The sequence below is a fragment of the Scomber japonicus genome, chromosome 13 (genome assembly GCF_027409825.1).
Source record: "Scomber japonicus isolate fScoJap1 chromosome 13, fScoJap1.pri, whole genome shotgun sequence".
NCBI lineage: Eukaryota > Metazoa > Chordata > Actinopteri > Scombriformes > Scombridae > Scomber > Scomber japonicus.
Genome location: NC_070590.1, coordinates 6,279,585 through 6,301,859, shown reverse-complemented (window position 1 = coordinate 6,301,859; position 22,275 = coordinate 6,279,585). Strand labels below are relative to the sequence as shown.

The 22,275-nt window shown below is 40.4% G+C and overlaps 1 protein-coding gene across 3 annotated transcripts in view; it reads left to right on the top strand.

Annotated features, from left to right (window-relative positions):
- Positions 1-22,275, top strand: part of LOC128371280 (glutamate receptor 4) — a 144,005-nt gene that overhangs the window by 62,886 nt on the left and 58,844 nt on the right. For all 3 annotated transcript variants that reach the window (XM_053331559.1, XM_053331558.1, XM_053331560.1), the window contains exons 3-4: positions 5,037-5,276; positions 21,129-21,313. In XM_053331559.1, coding sequence (XP_053187534.1) covers positions 5,037-5,276; positions 21,129-21,313 — 425 coding nt within the window. The remainder of the gene's footprint in view (positions 1-5,036; positions 5,277-21,128; positions 21,314-22,275) is intronic.

The window sequence follows — 22,275 nt, the reverse complement described above, 5'->3', positions numbered from 1 at the left end:
TGCTGTCCAAACACCAGTCAGAGTTAGCCGAATTATTACCCAATGTAAAGAAACCTAGGTGAAGAGAGAAGAAAGAAAGAAACTAAAAGCCAAAGTAGATTATAATTCTGTCTGGACTTATAAATAGGTTATGAATTAAAAGAATATCTCTCTACAGTCTGAGATAGAAAACAGTTTTAATCTGATTTAACCCTCCTATTGTCCTCAGGTCAAGGAAGGACAGGAGGAAGAGAGGGAAGAAGGAAGGAAGGAAAGGAGGAAATGAGGAAGGAAGGAAGGAAGGAAGGAAAGAAAGGAGTAAGGTGGGATGGAGGAAAAGAGGAAGGGAGAACGGGAGGAAGGAAGGAAGGAAGGAATGAGGAAGGAAGGAAGGAAGGAAGGAAAGGAAGGAAGGAAAGGAGTAAGGAGGGATGAGGAAAAGAGGAAGGAAGTAAGGAGAGAAGGAAGGGTGGAAGGAAAGGAGGAATGAATGAAGGAAGGAGGAGTGAGCAAAGAAAGAGGGCAGATGGGGAAGAACGAAGGAAAAATTAAAGAAGGAGAGAGGAAAGAAGGAACAGTCAAAAAAGATGGGGTCAATTTGACCCGGGAGGACGGGAGGACGACAGGAGGGTTAAACCGAATTTCTAATGTCTTGTTCTTATGTCCTTTGCCCTCCATAAGTGTGTTTGAGATAAATGTCTACCCATATTATGATAATCAGCTTTATTGTTATAGATCAACACAATCAGATTAATCCTGACACTCAATGAACATATGACGTAAAGATGTGAATTTACCAAGTCGTATTTGTGTTTTTGTTGTTTTCTCGTATCATCAGTTCCAGTCTAAAATATGCACAAGTTGAGCTCTAATGGTATGAAAACAGGCAGTAATTAGAAACAAACACAGCAGGGGGAGACAAAGTTTGAGCAAGACTGTCAGGTTTTGATCTCAGACCAGCAGGTTTCCATACATGCATACTGATGTGTGTGCTGTTATTCAGATAGTGAGGTTTTTCTTTTTTTCTTTTCTTTTCTTTTCTCCCACATAATAGCAGCACAGCACGTTCACATGGAGTGTGGGTTGACATATATAAATTCATTGGAAGTGTGTGTGTGTGTGTATGTGTGCTGATGTCGTCCCATCCCTCGAGGGGACATCAGTGGGCTGTGTGGATTTTCCAACCTCTGGACTTCTTTCGTGGTTGAGTGGACACTCTCTCTACCACGAATCTACTTCTCCTGAGGGCCTTCATCCTTCAATATGGACACACATGCACGCACACACACACACACACACACACACACACACACACACACACACACACACACACACACACACACACACACAAATGCACACTTCAGTAGGTGTAAATCACTTTGTACTCTTCCAGGAGCCTATAGGAGCAGGTGTGGTCATGTGTGCAAATAACATCAATTTCTTTTTTTGAATTGTTATGCAGCTTTGCTCTGATTTAACTAATCCTTTAATTCAATTTAAATTAAATTGGGTGTTTTTTGTTTTGTTTTGTTGGGTATTTTTTAAACAGATTTTGATGTAAATTACAGCACCTCCGATCTGTACAATAACCAGTATCAATGCTGGTGTCTCTCTGCTTTGCATATAACCAATCAAATCATTTTTAAGGGGACATAACATGCATATTTTCAGGTTATATTAATATTCTGGGGCTCTGCTGGAATATCTTTGCATAATTAGAAAAAAACCTTGTTTATCTTATACTGGCCCTCTATGCAGCACCTCAGTTCAGGCCGTTTTAGCGCCTGTCTCTTTAAGTCCGCCCTCCTGATGACCACACTCTGTTCTGATTGGTCGCCTTTTAGAAGCTGCGTCATGGAGAATGGAAATTCCTCAAATAAATCCCTACGAAATGTTCGAGACTGAATCTAAAATATGAAAGTGGATAAGTTTAACAACTTATTAAAACAACCCTTAGCAACAACCGTAGCAACAAAGGCTACCAGCTGATGACCATTTGTCAGTATGTGTGAACAATCTGATGTCATCATGAGGAGGAAGTAGAGATACTGTAAGAAGCATCTTGTCTATGTACCCTTTTAAAATATTTGCATAAAACATTGGTGACAGCTAGATATACTTCATCCTTTTCTACAAGCACAGAGACTCTTTGTCTTTGCACTTTGGCTTAAAAGACACCTGCACATGTCAACATCAGTCAGTATAAGATGCTACATGTTGCCGTTCTGTTTCTTCTTCTGTGACAAAATGCTGACTTGAATGATTACTTTGCAGCACATGCTTGTTTAGGTTTGCTGACACAGCTGTCAATCAAACACCATCCTGTCCAATAAGGAGCTCAGAGGCTAAAGAAGCATTTCTGATTTATATCCAATGAGTTCTGTCCTTCCTTCTTTCCTTTCCTTTCCTCCCTTCCTTCCTTCCTCCTTCCCTCCCTTCCTTCCCCCCTTCCTCCTTCCCTCTTTGCTTTCCTTTCCTTTCCTCCCTTTCTTCCTCCCTCCTTTCCTTCCTTCCTTCCTTCCTTCCTTCCTTCCTTCCTTCTTTCCTTTGCTTTCCTTTCCTCCCTTTCTTCCTCCCTCCTTTCCTTCCTCCCTTCCTTCCTTCCTCCCTTCCTTCCTTCTTTCCCTCCTTCCTTCCTTCCTTCCTTCCTTCCTTCCATCCCTTCCCCTCTCCCTTCCTTCCTTCTTCCTTCCTTGACTCGAGGACAACAGGAGGGTTAAAAATCCCTCCACAAATGACTTCATGATAGATTTTTCACTTTCAAATAAGTCAGACATCATTTTCTGGTTAGGTAATATTCTTTTAACCTGTAAAGATCAAATATTTATAATAACATCTGTCTCTGCAACACTGAGACTGACTTTAAATGAGTAGCGACAAGAGGAAACACAAAACTTAAGCTGTGATATTACAACGAACCCCACCACAGTGCAGTCTTGACTGTCGTGTTTTCCTGACACTGTGTTTCCCGGCAGCAGCTGCGTGTACCTGAACTCCTCGTACAACAGTAGAAACGTGGCTTCTTCTCTCTGTGTCTCTCTGACTGTTGTCTTGTTTGTATCAGTGAGGGTGGAAGCTGGAGGCAGATCAGAAAACATGTAGACTCTCTCTCTCTCTCTCTCTCTCTCTCTTCCTTTCTTTCTCTCTACTACAGTGAAGTACAGCACTGCATGGAAACAATGGCTTTGTCAGTGAAGCAACCCTCTTGTTTACTCCCCCCCCCCCCCCCCCCCCATTTCCCTCTAACAACAGGAACATCTTGAGCTCCTTCTTCAGTTTGCTTGCTCGCTCTGATTCTCCTCGTACCCGGAAACTGGCAGAGGATGCTCATTATCTTCCCTTTCTGTTGTTGTTCTGTGTATGTGTGTGTAAAAAAGTGGGCAATTATATAGTATGGGTTCTTGTAGACAGCCAATTCCTTCTATAATGAGGAGATCTCCCTTTAACAGGATGTGTGTATGTGTGCGTTTGTGTTACTTGTGTAAACTTTATGCAAATACAAGTTTCCATTTAATTCAAAGTTTGACCAATAAAGCACAATAGGCAAAGATAGATGCTGTTTGTGATGTCATGAAACAGTTTGAATGCGATGTGTGTTTTGTTAATGGGGGAATGCGTTCTCTAGAAAATCTCTTCATGACAGCGAGGGGAGTGATTCAGTGCATTGCTCGGAAAATGTAGGTACCGCTGTTGCTGTTTAAATGTGGAAAGAGAACAGCTTTAGAGATGAAAGCGTCAGAAGAAATGGATGCGTTTGGTTTTGATCTCTGTTTACTGCAGTCAGCGGTATTCTTGAAAGGATTTACAGTGGTAATCAGTCAGATAATGGTTTGTTATTTTGTTCTATAGTTGTGGTGCTAAGCGCTTATTGCTTTGGTGATTTTTTTGCAACGCTTTTTTCCCAGAAATCAATTGTCATTCAAAACAGAACAGTGAGAATCCTTTTTTTTTTTTTTGCCCCCCCACCCCTCCCCCGCCCCCCGCCGTCTGTTCAGGTGCATTAGTCAAATATGATGGCTATCACTGCTTGTATTAACTACTCGGTTGTTCTTCTGTTCATTCCCAGCAAATTGAAAATATAAAACCCCATCACTTCCTGTGTGTGTCGGGAAGACTTTTTTCTGGCGTTGTGCCAAGATCAGTATCATTTAAATAATGTGTTTCTCTGGAGATGAGTCCTCATTGTGTGTGTGTATGTGTGTGTGTTGTTGTTGTTGTTGTTGTTGTTCTGTGAAACACAATGAAATCATCATGGGAGAAATGTGTTTAATAAAAGTGAAGTAAACCGACTCACAGCCTGGCAGCATCCTTGTTGTGAGGCTGTGGAGTCTGCGGTTGCTTGATTTTTAGAATAATAAGATCACTTTTGTTCAAACAGGAGAGAACATTTTGAAAAGAAAACTAAAATATTATATAAATGTTTCTGCTATAATTGTTTTTTTTTTCTATGAACAGTGGATCAATTGGCTCTGTGTAATGGTAAAGTCTGCAGCTCTTTGGAGTGATTTAGTGTCTTTTTTAGTTCTTTGTCGAGTAAAACTTAATCTGCTCCCTTCAGTCTGTTGTTGGAGGAGTAAATACTGAACTGCTAGAAATAAGACTCCAAATGAATGCTGATGTTTCTACAGTATGTGTCTACCGGATGTGTAAATAGGCAATTGCGTGCTAACATTTAGCGTAACAGTTTTATAAGGTGATAATATGTCAGTGTTGTGTTTATAACTTGCTCTGCTGCACCACCAAGTAGCCAAAAACACATTAATGATGCCAGATTTACTCAAACCACTCAACCACAATAATAGGAATGAATAATAATATATTGACTGAACATTTATGAAAACAGATTAGTTCAATGATTTTGGGGGAAATACATAAAGAGCAAATTCACTGACTTGTTTAGGATTAACCACATGAAGAATGAGAAGTGAATTAATCGGCTAAATTGTTGATTTGTTGATATCCTGACCCTCTTTATCTTCACTAATTACGTTCATTCCCCACTAGCTTTATTTTCTTGTTCATTAATTTCTCTCTTTTTTCTCATTTTTCCTCCCCAGTTTGCTCCCAGTACTCCCGTGGTGTCTTCGCCATCTTCGGCCTGTACGACAAGCGCTCGGTCCACACGTTGACGTCCTTCTGCAGCGCCCTGCACATCTCCCTCATCACTCCCAGCTTCCCCACCGAAGGCGAGAGCCAGTTCACCCTGCAGCTCCGGCCATCCATCCGGGGGGCGCTCCTGTCCCTCCTCGACCACTACGACTGGAACAAGTTTGTCTTCCTGTACGACACCGACCGAGGTGAGTTTTGGGGAAGGATCGGTGTGTAAAAATTGCTGATGTGCTCTTTATGGAGACCTGTGAATGTGTCTCTTCTAAGTGGCAACCAGGCGCGGAGTTCTGGTCCTTTGAAATGAGGCAAACGCGGAAGTAACTTAGATCTGCATTCTATCAAAAGGCCACCAGGGGGCGACCATCTCAATACAAGTCAATGGAGAATTCACCAACTTCTCACTTGATTTCTAACCTCAGTAAACGTTTTAAAAATGTGTTTATGGTCTCAATCGCTAGTTTAAAGCCTTCTTCAATGTAGTATGATGTTCATTTGTGAAATTTTGGCCTCCCTGATTTTATATTTGACGATAAAGCAGGGTATGCATTAGGGCGTGGCTACGTCAAGTTGACAGGTTGATTGCCCAATGTCCTCGAGATCCAGCCCTCATAACTATCGCAACCTCCCCGCTCTGCCCATGGCCCCGCCTCATGCCCATATCAGTAGAATCCATGTTTTTATTTTTCCCAGCATGCACCTGAAATTTTCAAGATGGCGCTGCCTAGATTCGAAACTATTGGCTTCCGAGCAGCAGTCCACAAACCAATGGGTGACGTCACGGACGTTACGTACATTTCTTTTATACAGTCTCTGGTGGCAACCTGTAAAAGTACTGCTCATTGATCTGAGTGACCTGTGTGTTGTGTAATATTCAGGTTACTGTATCAGAGAAAGCATCTGCTGTTTGTTTGAATGCCTTAGAAAAAAAAAAACCTCTCGAATAATGACTGATCTCTGTTAGAAGCAAACGCCAAAGTAAGTAACGTGAAGTTACGACGCTGCAAAGCCTCCGAGGCATCCAGTGAGGACCACAAAAATCACTCATCATAGAACAAACAGTTCCTTTGTAGGAACATTAGTAAGTTTGATGTATTTTTTAAAGGTGTATTGCTTGCAACATACTAACAAACAGCATTCCCAAATGGCGCTGTGTTAATTACAGTCCTGTGTTTAAAGCGGACACATCAAACACATTCCCACATCTATATATGTGTTTTAAATTCTGGGGCTATACTGAAATGTCTTTGTGCAATTTACAGATCAAAAAACATATTATTTACCTCATGCTGGCTCTTAATGCAGCCCTTCAGTTAAGCCTGTCTAAAAACAAGCACCCCCCTCCTCTCCTCTCCTCTCGCTACCGATGAGCCCACTCTGTTCTGAGACTTCCTCCGCAGGCGACATAAACAAACAGTCGTAGTAAGATTTCACTTCTATTTCTAGATCTTTACTCAAAATAGAAAATTCTCAAATACATCAGTACATTTTAAAGTCAGACCCAAAATAATGCAAGCGGACAATTCAAATAATTCATGCAGTGACTGACCCAAGATGTGAACATATCAGGATTCATACTAACACACTGGAAGATTATTTCATTAAATCTACTAATAGATGATTTTAAAGGGAATCTTAAAACTCTGGAGAAGTATTTTCCCAAATTATAATATATAATGAAATCATTTATAATGTTTGTTTTTACCATCCTGGCCTCCTTGGTGCAGAGATATGGTTGGGAATACATAATTTTCAAGGCAATCTATAACAGCTTGTTCTCTAATACATGCATGCATCTGTCATTTTTTTATAATGCAGTTTATTTACAGCAGGGATGTCAAACATGCGGCCCAAGGGCTAGAACCGGCCCGCCAAGGCGTCCAATCCGGCCCACTTTCCTTCCTGTTTTCCTTTCTACCCTCCTGTCATCTGTCTTTCTTTCCTTCCTCCCTTTTTTACTTCTTTTCCTTTCTTCCTTTCCTTCCTAATCCCTTTTCCTTCCTTCCTTCCTTCCTTCCTTCCTTCCTTCCTTCCTTCCTTCCTTCCTTCCTTCCTTCCTTCCCTCCTTTCTTTCCTCCCTTTCACTTTTCCCTTCTTTCCATCCTTGTTTCCTTCCATCTTTCCTTCCTTCCTTCCTTCCTTGTCTTCTTTTCCTTTCTTCCTTTCCTTCCTTTTCATTCCTTCCTTCCCTTCCTCCTTTCCTTCCTTTCCTTCCTTCCTTCCTTCCTTCCCTCCTTTCTTTCCTTCCTTTCACTTTTCCCTTCTTTCCATCCTTGTTTCCTTCCATCTTGCCTTCCTTCCTTCCTTCCTTGTCTTCTTTTCCTTCCTTCCCTTCCTCTTTCCTTTCCTTCCTTCCTTCCTTCCTTCCTTCCTTCCTTCCTTCCTTCCTTCCTTCCTTCCTTCCTTCCTTCCTTCCTTCCTTCAATATTTTTAATGGTCCGGCCCACATGAGATCAAATTTGGCTGTATGTGGCCCTTGAACAAAAATGAGTTTGACACCTCTGATTTACAGGAATTCAAAATGCCCCCAGCTCTCAAAACTTAATTTAAGCCTGCTAAAAAAGGCACATTTATTCCAAAGAGATTCAATTTAATTGACATAAATGTTCAAATCTTCTCTGCAGATGCTTCATCAATAAGCTTCTATCCTAGTTCTTGGTTATATCTACTGCGCCTTTGCCCTCATTCACCCCACACAGCACATTCAGAGGTGTGAATAGATGTGCCTCTAAAATAATGGCACTTTTTTTTTTTTTTTTGGTCCACATGTCTTAAGGCCAGCAAGCAATCAATATTGCAGTGTAGCTGCTGTTAGAAGTGTTGTGGATAGTATTGGACCTTTCTCCCTCTCTCTTTCTCTCCCTACCTGAAGAAGAGGAGGACTGCGTATTTGTCTTGTGGTTTTCCTCGTTCTTCCCTTCTTGCATTTTTTTTCTTTTAATTTTTTCTGTCAGCCGCCCAGTCTTTGCCCCCCTCTCTCTCTCTTTCTCTTTCTTTTTCTTTCTTTCTTCTAACCATATACACACTCACACAGTCAATAGGTTTGTACTTATTCAGCCTGGGGACATTTTGAATTCCTGCAAATAAAATGTATTACAACCCCCCACCCCACCCCCCTCCGGTCACATTTCCATTACAAGACAGAATGGATATGGGCTACTGCTTGGATCACATCTCCACATCTCGCTTTCATACATTTTCCAGAAGGTAGTCAGGGTTTTTTTTTTATTCTTTCTCTCTTTTGCTGCTGTGGGGACTGCAGTGAATGTCTGAGCAGATTGGTTATATAGGGGGGGCTGCAGAGTGAGGACAGTATCAGGATCACCTCCCCCTTTAGAACAACTCATTCCCCCCCGCCTCTTTCTCCTCTTATCTTTGGTCGTACATGCTTGACTGGGTAAAAAAAAAAAAAAAAAAAAAAAAGGCTCCGTTCTTCTCAACAAAACCCTACTGATATCTGATCAAGCATTCTCCAAAAACACAACAAGGCTTCCTAGCTGTGAACTGCTCCATCCCCACCCCCACCCCCCCTCCCCCCGCGGAGGGAGGCTGAGGACAAACACTACCACTTTAAGGTTGTTTGTTGCCTCGATCAGGCATCGCAACCGATTCAAGATCAGCATTAGTGTGTGACAGGAATACAGATGATCTCATGGCGTGTGCGTGTGCGTGTGTGTGTGTGTGTGTGTGTGTGTGTGTGTGTGATATTTTAGGACCCGTTCTGTGGTGCCTGGTAAGCCGAATTCATGCAGCAATGACTGCAAGCGAAACACAAGAAAGAGAGAGAGAGATGGAGGGAAAAAATTATTCTTCACTTCACTGCATTTATATCTTTGTTATAGATCATTTGTATTGTATTATGAGAGTTTTTAGAGTGTTAAAAGACATAAAGATTATCCAGGAAAGGAGTTTGACATCGTATAACTTTGGCTGGAACATTTTCTCAAAAGATCCAGTAATGTTGTCCTAAAAAATAATTTAGGATTAACAATCAAACCCTGAAACTACGAGCTCTGATGTATCATTATGGATATTTATTTCACAACATTTAGAAAACAGGGGTAAGAGAATAGAATAATTAAAGGTAGTTAAAGTTATTTTAGTTGGTTATAGTTATTTATAATGATTCAATTCCCAGTGAAGTTTATTATTTCAGTGCAGGGACTTCAATTTATACAATAAAGTTTAAACAATCATGCCTTCAGTAGTGTTTTTAAAGGATCATTGCAAAAAAATGTATGTTTATGTATTTATTCTTCATATATATAAAATTATCAGATGATGTACTGGTATCAGAATTTTTTTACTCCTTAATATCGGTATCGGCATTGCCCCAAAAATCCAGTATCAGTCGAGCCCTAGTGTGGATACCATTGTACACACACAAGAACATCTGCTCCCTATAGACAGATGACTGACAGACATTAAAAGCTGTCAGTGTGTGTTGCCCTTTACGCTTTAATCCTGTTACTGAGCTACTGTACTGTCACTTTATTTTAAAATTTAATCTGCTGCTTAGATGTAGGAATACGTAATATTTGATATATGATGATGTGTTCAAATCTCTGTAACTGATTGTGAGAGGATGGGATTGACCTCCTATTATTGAATGATTAGTTATAGTCATATATAAGTTCATGGTCAAATAACACAAACAGCAAAGAAGGAGGAATGCAAGGACATTGATGGACGGTAATGGCTGTAAAGTATTTAAAGTTTTAAAGTTTGTGGAATACTCCTTTATGTTCAAATCTCTGTAACTGATTCCATCCATAAACATAGTAGCCTACAGTTATTTTCTCCACTTGCTCATATATAGTAAACTATCGAGCTGTGCAGATGACTTAATTATGACAGAAAAGTGTTTTTAAAAGTAACGTGTGAAGGTTGTTTGCTGACTTTGTAAAACATAAGTGGAATGAAGGCACTCCTTATTCCACAGATAAATAGTAAAATGCATTACTTAGCATTAATAACAGGCTTAAAGGAGCAGTTCAGAAAGTTGAATGTTAAACACTTTACAGACGTTACCCTTCATCAATGTCCTTGCATTCCTCCTTCTTTGTGTTATTTGTCCACCATGCAGTTATATATGAATATAAACTCATAATTCAATAAAAGGAGGTCAATCCCACCCTCCCTCTCTCTCTCTCTCTCTCTCTCTCTCTCTCTCTCTCTCTCTCTCTCTCTCTCTCTCTCTCTCTCTCTCTCTCTCTCTCTATCCCTCTCTCTCTGTCCCTCTCTCTCTCTCTCTCTCTCTCTGTCTCTCTCTCTCTCTCGCTTCCTCTCTCGCTCTCCCTCTCTCTCTCTCTCTCTCTATCCCTCTCTCTCTCTATCCCTCTCTCTCTCTCTATCTCTCTCTCTGTGTGTCTCTCTCTCTCTCTCTCTCCCCCCCCCCCCCCTCTCTCTCTCTCTCTCTCTCTCTCTCTCTCGCTCCCTCTCTCTCTCTCTCTCTCTCTCTCTCTCCCTCTCTCTCCCTCTCAAACTGTTGGGGCATTAGAGAGCTTCCAGTTTCACATGTCAAACTTTTTATCTGATTGAATCGCAGATAACGAGTCACGGTCAGCTACCGGGACCAAAAAAGTTTCAATATCTCATCCCCTCGCTCCTCAAAGAAATGAAATCAGGTGTGACGGCAACAACATATTTTGAAATAGGCTTTGTGTGTTGTGTTCAAAGTGAAGTACTGTTTCATTCAAAAAGAAAAAAAGGGGAAAAAAGTGACAGTTCTTTGGAGAGCTCTGTCCATGGTGCTGAAATCAGGAAGCAGACAACAACAACTCATTTGAGCTGACTGATGCTTTGGCTCTGCCACTCTGTTGAAGTCGCTGTCATCCTAACTGTGGGAAGCAGCGGCTGTCAATGAAATGACATACCGGATGCAACACAGAGGATGTGAAAACTGGCTGAATGAAATGGGATACTTAAAGTTATTTAAATCCTACTGGTTTATGTCCATTTTACAAATTAAATGCCTCTTAAAAAAAAGGACTGAAAAAAGGAAAAAAGGATGTGACATTTGAAGACAATCATTGCAATTAAATATTTACAGTGATTTGTAATTATTTGAGCAGTTTTTGCTCATCCTTCTACATAATTTATCTTTTTTCTTTATTAATGCCACCCTATGTTTTCCCTTTCCTTTAAATTCATTGCTCTTACCAGCTTTAGCTCATCAGTTGAAATCCTTCATCTTTAAAAATGATGAGGCCTTCTCTCTGCAATGGGCTGGAAGAGCAGAGTGTAAATGGAGGATCACTAATACTGAATAGTTCTACTTATTTTACATTTTTCTTCTAAAAGTGTCTCCACTGCACTCCACGTCATCCATCGAGTAAAACTATTAATATGAGTGTGATCTCCTTAAGAGGCAGAGTTACACATTTGTCAAATATGTCACGTAGCCTTCTGTCTTTGTCAGTGGGTACGAGTGTGTGCATGTACTGTACTGTATGTGCATGCGTGTGCTTTTCATAAGGCTTTTTGGTGCAGGCTGCAGCACTTTGGCCTGAGGATTTTTTTTCACACACATAGCACCAGGCATTCATCCAGTATTGACTATAATGTAGAATCAACCCACGCATGGCTGAGCTCAGTCAATGAGCGCCTGTCTGACTCCCTGCATCACAGCAGCAGATATACAAGGAGCTGAATACTGGAGCGTCACAGTCTGTTTGTGTGTGTGTGTGTGTGTGTGTGGATCTGATTAGCTATTCCTAGAAGTCTCTCCAATGCATATATACACATTCACACAAGAAAACAAATTATAAATGGAAATACAATGAAAATGTAATGGGGGTAAATAGTTTTAGGAGGAATTGAGAAGAGAGGGGAGGAAACAAGTGGAAGAGGAATGTAAACGATTTTTTAAAGGAGAGGAGCCAAATAATTAGAGAAGAGGACAAAGGAGAGGATGGAAAGAGAGAGGATGGAGGTGGAAATGATAGGAAACAAGGAGATGAGAGGAAATGAGAGCATGAAGAATTATGAGAGGAAATGACAGAAAGCAGGAAAAAGGGGAGAGAGGAAATGAGACAATAAGAGTGAAAAGGTGGAAAAGAGAGGAAATAAGGAGGCAAGAGAAAGGGGGAAAAGAGAAATGAGAGGAGAGGAAAGGAAACAAGGAGAGAGGAAATGAGACAATAAGAGAGAAAACGAGAAGAGATTAAGTGAATGGAGAGAAGTCAGAAGAAGAGGAGAGGAGAGGAAATGAGAGCAGGAATAATTAGTGGAAAAAGAGGAGAGCAAATGAGAAGATGGGAAAGAAAACAAGGGGAGAGGAAAGAAGACAATAGGAGGGAAAATTAGAAGAGATTAAATGAATAGAGAGAAAAAAGAATAGGAGAAAAGAGGAGAGGAAATGAGAACAGGAAAGATGAGATGAGAGGAAACAAGAAGAGAGGACAGAAAAGGAGAAGAGAGGGGATGAAATGAGAGAAGAGTAAATACCTGGTAGAAGACAAAAAAAGGAGAGGAGGGAAAATGAGACAACAGAAAAGGAAACAAGAGGATGAGAAAACAAGGGGAGAGAAAAGAGGAGAACAAGGGGATTTGGGGGCAAACAAGAAGAGAAGAAATGAGAGCACAGGAGAAAAGAAAAGAGGAGACAAAGGATGAAAAACAAGGAGAAGCGAGAAGAAGCGAGAGGAGAGGAAATGTTAATATTTACTTTTTTTTAAAGGAGGAGAGGAGAGATAAAATAAGGTGTGGAGAAGAGCCAAAGAGGAAACAAGGGATGAAAAGAAAAGCAGAGAGCAGGGAAACAAGATGATGGTTCTCCAGCAGATAGACTGGTGTTCAGACTGTGATGAATGACTTTTTCTTTTTCTTTTTTTTTATCAAGCATAAGCCTCTCTCTGTTCTCTCTGGAGAGGAGGAAGAGGTGAAGGCAAAAAAAAAGACTGACTCATTGAGGATGAAGGGAAAAAAAGAAAAGGAAAGAAAGGATGGCGGCTCAGCAGACAGACGCTGACAGTGTGCACCACAGCGGAGAGTAAAGACAGGACAACAGGGAGGGGAAAAGAAGAGAGGAGGAGAAAATCATACGCATAGTCCAGATGTGCTCTCACTCTCCGCTCCACACGCTGCAGCTGCTTCCATCTAGTGTCCAGATCTGCTCCAATCAGCACAGCTTGCGTTAGCGTCAGTCTGCACACTCGCCCGTGGCTGTGTCTTTGACGCTGATGCTGATTGCGGCTGGCTGCTGCTCCACATACAGCCTCAGGGCTACACATTTATCAGCTGGTAATCAGCTGGCCCTTTGCACGCTTTGCTTGCCTTGGCCGCAGCAGAGGGTTTTTTTTTTTTTTTTTTTTTTGCTGTCCGTGTTCTGTGTGCACCGCATGGCACAATGAGACATGATGGGATATCATAATGTTACATACTGTACAAGCTACTCACTGCAGCTGCTGATTTGTATCTGCTGGTATGATGATCTCAACATGAACCTGGCAGCTGATATTGGTTTAGTTTTCAAATATTAGTTTTAGTCATTTTTAAGTAATAAGATCAGTTAGGTTATTTTCATTTTTAGTCTAAATAAACACTCAAGACTTAAGTGCTAAATAATAATAATAGCTTTATTTATACAGTATAGCACCTTTAATATATAATATGCAGCTCAAAGTGCTTTTACTGCAGCTGCTGACTTGTATCTGCTGGTATGATGATCTCAACGTGAACCTGGCATCTGATATTGATTTAGTTTTAAGTAATAAGATCAGTTAGATTATTTTAATTTTTAGTCTAAATTTAGTCTCAAGACTTAAGTGCTAACTAATAATAATAATAATAATAGCTTTATTTATATAGCAGCTCAAAGTGCTTTTCCATTTGAAGGAATATAACAAGAGCAAACAAGAACAGCAAGTAACATCAACAGCAAAGGTTAAAAGAAATGTGCTAATGATGAAAAACTAACACTTGGTTTGTTGACTGCTGTTATGAAGGCTTTAGTTTAGCATATTTGTTTTAGTTTAGCATATTTGATTTTTGGAGCCAGAGGGCTCCATATTTAAAACAAGAGGGTAGAGCTGACCCTTAGGTTGGTTAGTGCAGTGCATTTTAGGAATCGATTATTGGAAATGATTGATTGATGCCTTTGATGATTTTTGTTGTCTTTTTCATAAGAGTTTAAAAGTTTCAGAAGCAATTTGATCACCTGACCAGCAGTTCTGACTAGATTATACCTGGTATGCAATCCCAGTTTTTTTGAGTATTTGATGTTTTGAAGAATTTATAAAAAGTCTGTTCCTGGATAAACATGCTAGTCTTAGCTGATACATTTTATATTGTGGTTCTTACTTACTTAAAGATAATAAGTTATGAACTATACTGAAACTGAACATCATGTAATCATATGTACAGACTGAAATGATCATAATTACAGTGATTTTCTGAATGGTACAACATTATCAAACTCCACTTTAACATCTTAGTTAACCTTTGTGTCGTCCTTCCGGGTCAAATTGACCCTGTCTGTTTAAACTGTTCCTTCTTTCCTCTCTCCCACCTTCTCTCTTTCTTTCTTTCTTTCCTTCCTTCCTTCTTTCCTTCCTTCCTTCCTTCCTTCCTTCCTTCCTCTCTCCCTCCTTCTCTCTTTCTTTCCTTCCTTCCTTCCTTTCCTTCCTCCCTTCCCTCTTTCCTCTGTCCTTCTTTCCTCCATCTTTCTTCCTTCCTTCTTTCCATCCTTCCTTCCTTCCCCGTCTTTTCCTTCATGCCTCCCTCCTTTCCTTCCTTCCTCCTCCCTTCCTTCCTTCCTTCCTGCCATCCTTCCTTCCTTCTTCTTCCCTTCCTTTCTTGACTGGAGGACAACAGGAGGGTTGAACCTCCATGTTTTAAATGTATATATTCATGCTATGGCAGCATACAAGATGTAAAATACATGTTTTGGGCTCAAAACATAAAGAACAGGTCTTCCAGTTAATTGTATTTATACATTGCTTTAAGCCAATTCACCATGCAGGTGAACACCTTTGCCCTAAAAGAGATCGATTGCACACCAAACTAAAGCATAAGAGCACACCGCTGTAATGACTTAAACTACCAATCAATACATTCAATAACAGCAAAGTAGCTGCAGCTGCCACAGGGAGTCGCATTCAACCACGTCTGCACAAAGTCTGTCCTTTTTATTATGTTTATTGGTCGGGGACCATGAAGAAAAAGGCAGGAAAGCAGGAATAGATGCTTTGTATCAGATTCAGTAATCCTCTGCAGTCTCTGGACAGGTAGACACAAACATCAGAAAATAAATATTAAGGTAAAGAAATAAAATGTGTCATAACCACTGAAGAAACTTTGACAACTCCACACATGAAATACAACATATAAATGTGCACTACTGACACAAATGGAGGAAAAATGTAGAAACAATGATACTAATGCAATTGGATAACAAGCTTTTCTTTTAAATACATGAGGTTGATAGACATGCTACTTGTGGCTAGTAGACTTTAGCATAAATAAGATAAAATAAGATGTATCTTTATTGCTCCCTCTCTGGAAAAACAGGCGGGGAGTTCTGGTCCTCTGAAATGAGGCGAGCGTGGAAGTAACTTAGAACTACATTCTATCAAAAGGCCACCAGGGGGCGACCGTTTTGGTGTCAAAAGGACTTCCGTCTCTATACAAGTCAATGGGGAATTCACCAACTTCTCACTTTTTCAAAATGTGTTTATGGTCTCAATCGCTAGTTTAAAGCCTTCTTCAATGCAGTATTATGTTCATTTGTGAAATTTTGGCCTCCCTGATTTTATATTTGACGATAAAGCAGGGTGTGCATTAGGGCGTGGCTACGTCCTGATTGACAGGTTGATTGCCCAATGTCTTCAAGATCCAGCCCTCGCAAACCTAGCAACCTCCCCGCTCCGCCCATGGCCCAGTCTCATGCCCATATAAGTAGAATCCTTGTTTTTATTTTTCCCAGCATGCACCTGAAATTTTCAAGATGGTGCTGCTTAGATTCGAAACTATTGGCTTCCGAGCAGCAGTCCACAAACCAATGGGTGACATCACGGATGTTATGTCCATTTCTTTTATACAGTCTGTGGAAAAACCAAAGCACAGGTTAGCCAAGTGAGCACGAACGCTAACTAACCTGCTTGTTTGTTTCCCATCATCTAACAACGACAGGCTCTGAGTTTTGATTTTAAAATGTTCTTTTAAGGATGCAATGATTTATGAAAATGAAATGGAGTTATAAGTTATTTTAGCATGAATATTCATGAATGGTTGAGTGCAAGGTAGGAAATTAACTTTTTTCTTTGCCCTCATTGAGTTTTGGGGTTATTTTGGATCATTTCCAGGCCAATATTTTTTTTAAATGATGGGAATTACCTCAGTTTTATGTTGCATGACAGACATATTTAATGACTTCATAAAAAATAAAAAAGCTAATGGAGCAGCCAAACTTATTATGCAAGAACATTTAATGGATAAAAATACTCACACCGAGTTATAATCTGTGTTAAAGATGACGCTATAACTTTTACCCATTTAATACCCATTTTATTTATATAAGTATAAACAACAAATACAAGGTTACATAAAGACGTCACAGTTCAACTGCTGATTGTCTGGCATGTTATGTTTGCTACTCTGTGGTTTGCTCTCTTCAGCAGTAAACTACTTCAACTGTTCTCATGCTGCTGATGAAGCTGTCTGCGGTTTTGAGGAGGAGGAGGAGGAGGAGGAGGAGGTGACGTCTCTCACCAGGCCTGACAGTATAGCACAGCATCTCCTCCACATGAAGTGTTGGTCGCTATCCAGTCTATCCTCTGACCCTCCATTGCAGACTCTCTGACAGCTTTGGTAGCAGAGCAGAGCGGGAGAGGTTCAGCGGCTGTCGAGATTTCTAATGTACTTTCATTTCCAACTGATTGTGACTCAGCTGGAAGTGTGTAGGGGTTTAAGAATTTAAAAAATGCCATTGGGGGAGTGTGCCAATCTGTGCCAATCATCACGATTTGAATACAGAATAAAATCCCAACTAAGGGATTTTGCCCTTTGACCCCATCAATTTCCACCTTTGGTATGATGTGATATTAAGTGACTTTTTCATGCAAGAAACAAGTCTTTTTTTCAGTCATTGTTTTTCTGATTTGAAATTATCTTTTTTAGGCCCGTAGAGCATGCGAATGGGAGACTTCCATTGCCCAAGCCGGCTAACCTCCAACTGGCTCTCCGCTCATTTAAAAGGGGTTAAAATGATTTCGTCATTCAGCTCTTCTAGACTTCTCAAATGTTATTGAACCAAATAGATTAAGATAAATTAAATTAAATTCTGATACTGAAACAAGTCATTTTTGTTGTATTCAGCATTTTACAGACACTCTTATTCCAATGATTGTGTGTGTGTGTGTGTGTGTGTGTGTGTGTGTGTGTGTGTGTGTGTGTGTGTGTGTGTGTGTGTGTGTGTCTGTGTCTGTGTCTGTGTGTCTGTGTGTGTGTGTGTGAAAAATGCTTTTTGAGCCAACGTTCATCACATGACAAACTCAGAAGTTGCAATTAGACCGTTTGGCCACTATGTCAAATTGGTTTCACGGCCGGCACACTTCCTGAGGGCTTGATGAAAGAATTTAAAAAATGCAGCATGTTGATTAAAAAGCTTTATCATGTTTTTTTCCCACTTTGCTGCTGAGTTTTACACGTGTTTCAAGGACATTTGAGTTATGGGCTGCTTTACTGATTACTTATATGACTAAAAATGCTACCAAAAAAATAAAGACCTAGTAATAGCGGTCACTAGCAGCCTTGCATATAAATATTTATCTCCTACTCAAAAGCTAGCCTTCTAAAAGAGGAGATACTATGTGAAATACCTCTTTGTAGGTTTTGGCTGTTTCATCTTGCAGGCTGATGGTTTCACACCCAGCTGAGAGGATTTTTCTGGCATGTTCGTGATGTTTCTGAACTCCTGCTAGCATGTTGTGACGTCTTATTGATCCTCAAACAAACTGTGGTTCCCGTTTCATTTTGAGGAATCTCAGGTTTCCTGGGTATTTGAAGTGGGATAGAAATGTTTTTGGTCACACTTGTTTTAAGTAAGCTATAGTCTCCGGTGATGAAGTTTATTATTGTGGCTCGAGTTCAAGCTTGTGTCACACATCGTCAAATAGAAATAATTCAAATTGCTTTACAGTGAAAGAATAGTAGAAAAATTAGTTGAATTAGTCCTCGAGTCAAGGAAGGAAGGGAGGGAAGAAGGAAGGAAAGGAGGGAGGAGGGAAGGAAGGAAGGAAACGAGGGAGGGAGGGAGGAAGGAAGGATGGAAGGAAGGAAGAGAAGAAGGAAGGAAAGGAGGGAGAAGGGAAGGAAGGAAGGAAGGACACAAGGGAGGAAGGAAGGAAGGAAGAGAGGAAAGGAAAGAAGGAAGGAAGGACGGAGGAAAGAAAGAAGGAGGGAGCGAGAAAGGAAAAGAGGAAGGAAGAAAAGAAGGAAGTGAGGAAGGTAGGGGGGAAGAAAGAAAGAGAGAAGGAGTGAGTGAGGAAAGAAGGAAGGGAGGAAGGAATGAAGGAAGGAAGAAAGGGGGTGAAGGAAGGAAAGAAAGAGAGAAAGAGGGACGGAGGGAAGAGGGAACAGTCAAAATAGACACAAAGGTTTACATGAACACACACACATGCATAAAAATATTTAAACTAAATAGAAATGACTTCCTCTTATTTTAAAAAGATATTATTAGTGCAGACCACAATTCAGTGGGTAGGATGTACATTTTTGATTGCACTGTGGGGAGATTTGGGCATAAACTGGGAACATTTAAGATATTCAGTGCTTTGTGGACCAGGAGCGAAGCCAATAAATGTAGCTAGTGGCCATCTTCTAGATATTAAATTACTGACTGGGCTGAATTTGGACATCATGTAATGAAAAAATGATTCACTGCTGATTTGTCATGTGTTGTAATCAGAAAAAAATGAACAGTGTTCGTGTCCCATTTGGGGTTCGGATTCCCAATAGTTCTAGCCAAAATGTCATCAACCAGTCAGTTCATCCCCGGAGAGGACACCGAGGACACTCCGAGACGAAACATGCATGCACGAGCGGGTGCAACTGTGTCAACTCCACTAGCAGTCTCTCTCTTGGCACCGACATCCCTCTAATGGGGAGCAAGGGGGCTGGGGAGGGGATAGAGGAGGTGGAGAGGGAGCTGGGTTGCCAGAGCACAGGTTAATCCACTAATTGGGAGCAAAGGGAGACGGGTTGCCAGATTGTGATGGCCACCAGGAGGGGCCGTTTAAGGGGGACATCTGTTCCTGCTGGAGAACAGCCGCCCTCACAGCTCCCTAGTTTACTCTCTGACACTCATCTTCTTCGTACACAAACCTGACAGCGAAAGCCCCCCCGCCCCATGCACCCCCTCCTCTCTAGAGTCTAGTGTTACATCCGACTCATGTAGTTGAGCCTGTCTCCCTGACTGGACCAAAAGCCAGAATCTGGTTGGAAAAGGATAAAAGCTTTAGAGGAGTTTTGCTTCAGTTCAGTTTCTTTTAGGCAGGGACGGAGGGGGTTATGTTGCCAGGGAGGATGTATCAACTAAAGCCAGTTGGCTATTGAAACGTAGCAATTATGAGCAATATGTTACATCACTTCACATAGCCCAATGTTCCATATTTCAGCCAGGAAGTATACAGTATCAGCCTCAGTTTCATCAATTAACATAATCAGTATCAGTAGCACCCAAAAAAAAAGCATTCAGAGAATAAGTACTGTTATTTTAATAGATAATAAAACCAAATGTTACAAAATGTTCTGAATCTGAATTTGTTTTTATTTAAATAAGTGCAGTAGTTAAATTACAAGATTATGAAAATGTTCCATCCTGTGGAGTTTTTGACCACTAGAGATGCTTTGAAACAGTTCCCATTTATTCTTTATTTATATAGCGCCAAAGTCATATCAAGGCACTCAACACAGAGCAAATCTAGACTGCACTCTTTTATTTGATTTAAAGAGACTTATCATTCCTATGCATACGTTCACAAACATGCAGGTGATGCAAGAATATATTACTAGTTATTACTACTAAACATTAAATTAGAAAATGTTTATGAGGAACAAAAAGAAACATTTCCAAGAAGTATGTAGTTTCTTTTATGAATCATTATAGAGTGAATGGAGCTCACAAATCAACATCCATAAAATCAGAAGAACCTTGTGTTTTGGGGGGTGGGGGAGGCGGGGGGTTAGCTCTGTCTGTTTTCTGTGTGTTGTATTGTTCGGAAGTTTGCTTTGGGGCAATTTAAGTCAACCAAATTCATGTGATTTAATATCAAGAAGGAATGATAACTATGTTGAAGGGTTTTAGGTATTGTGCCCAGACTCTTGCTCACTTAAAACTCAAAAATAAAATGTTTCATGAGGCAGAAGATGCGTTCAACACACTTGTACTTGATTAAACATCATATCTTTAAATCATAACCAGAACAGAGAAGAACAGAAACAAACTTAACATAAAACCTGATGACCAGTAACAAACATTGATTTCGGACAATTCTGCACTTTCAGTTCCAGTACATGTGATTGCATATACATACTTGTAGTGTTTGTTTGTTTATAATGTTTGTGACTGTTGCACTTTTCTTTACCCTGTTTTTCTATCTTTGGTTTGAGGCCTAACTACATTTCATTGTCTCTGCACTTTTTCTATTTTGTGAAGTGACATTAAAATTTGGGGGAAAATGCAACAACACTAAAGCGAACATAAATGACAGCTCTGTAACATGATGCCAAGTTGCACGCTCTACATGCGGCTCCACAACTGTCCTTACTGAGTCGTTACATAAAGGCCACACAATGCTTAAATTACGACGATCAATATGCACAAATGTCCTGAAAGAAAAGGAGTTTCCACCATATTGATTTGAAAATTAGCTTGTTGGCTGTTTGTTCATGTTGACAAATTAAACCACTCTGCCTCCAACAATGTACAGCACATCAATAGGACATTATTATACATTATGATTCAATAAATAATCTGATTAAACCGTTCCAAGTTCCTTCCACCTCTGATGAGTCTCGTCTTTTGTGTCCGACTTCATCAGGATACGCCATCCTGCAGGCCATCATGGAGAAGGCTGGACAGAACAACTGGCAGGTCAGCGCCATCTGTGTGGAGAACTTCAACGATGCCAGCTACCGGCGACTGCTGGAAGACCTGGACCGACGACAGGAGAAGAAGTTTGTGATCGACCTCGAGGCTGAGAGACTGCAGAACATGCTGGAACAGGTGACATCAGTATTTATACCTGTCCAAAAGAAGCATTGATGTCAGTCATGTTGATAAGATAAGATATTCCTTTATTTGTTCCACAGTAGGGGAAATTTACAGTGTTGCAGCAGCAAAAATAGAAAGAGCATCAATAAAATAAAAAGAATAAAGAACAATAAATAATAAGTAAGCACACAAGCAATAAAAACAGTAGTAGTAAAAAATATAGTTGAAAAATGCACTAGGTACTGAAGGTATATTAACCTCTACTCTCCTACTGATGTTGATTTCATCTTGTGAGGCTTCATTCATATTTGATCTGCAGTTTTTTGGCATCACAGGTTTTTTAACATGCTAATTAAGCAAATCCACGACTGGCTACTGATATGTGTCAGCCACACAACATGTGTAGTGTTACTGGTAAAGGCCCATTTATGCTCAGCATATGGACGAAAAATGTTACCGTCACTGCTCACATACTTCCATGTGTCCTTTACGTTGGCATGGATGTTAACCAATACATCCACCAGGGGGCAGCACCGAGTCAAAAACAGACATGGCGACTGTGGAGGAGATATTGATAATGTTCCTCTTGCATAAAAGACAAAAACGATATGTTTAAAGTTTCTAACCAACTCGCAAAACCTTTCCTCAAAAAGTTCCTCCATTGTTATTTCTTCTTCGTGTCTCACTAGAGCTACGTATCGAGTAGTGACAGCAACACTGCCCCCTCATGGTTTCTGGTGGTACTGCTCCGTTTTAACGTCCTGTAACCAGCTGCTAATTCCAGCTGTGTCGGGTTAGGGTTAGCTAATGAAAATAGATATAGATGAGCTGTTACTGCTGTATGTTGTACAGAGAAATATAAAGAAAAGCAGAAGGGTTCACAGATGGGTGCAGATTCAGTGTGTTGATTAGAAGTATTTCGGGACACTAGTTGCTATGATGTTTCAGTATTTACAGACTAAACTGAGCTGACT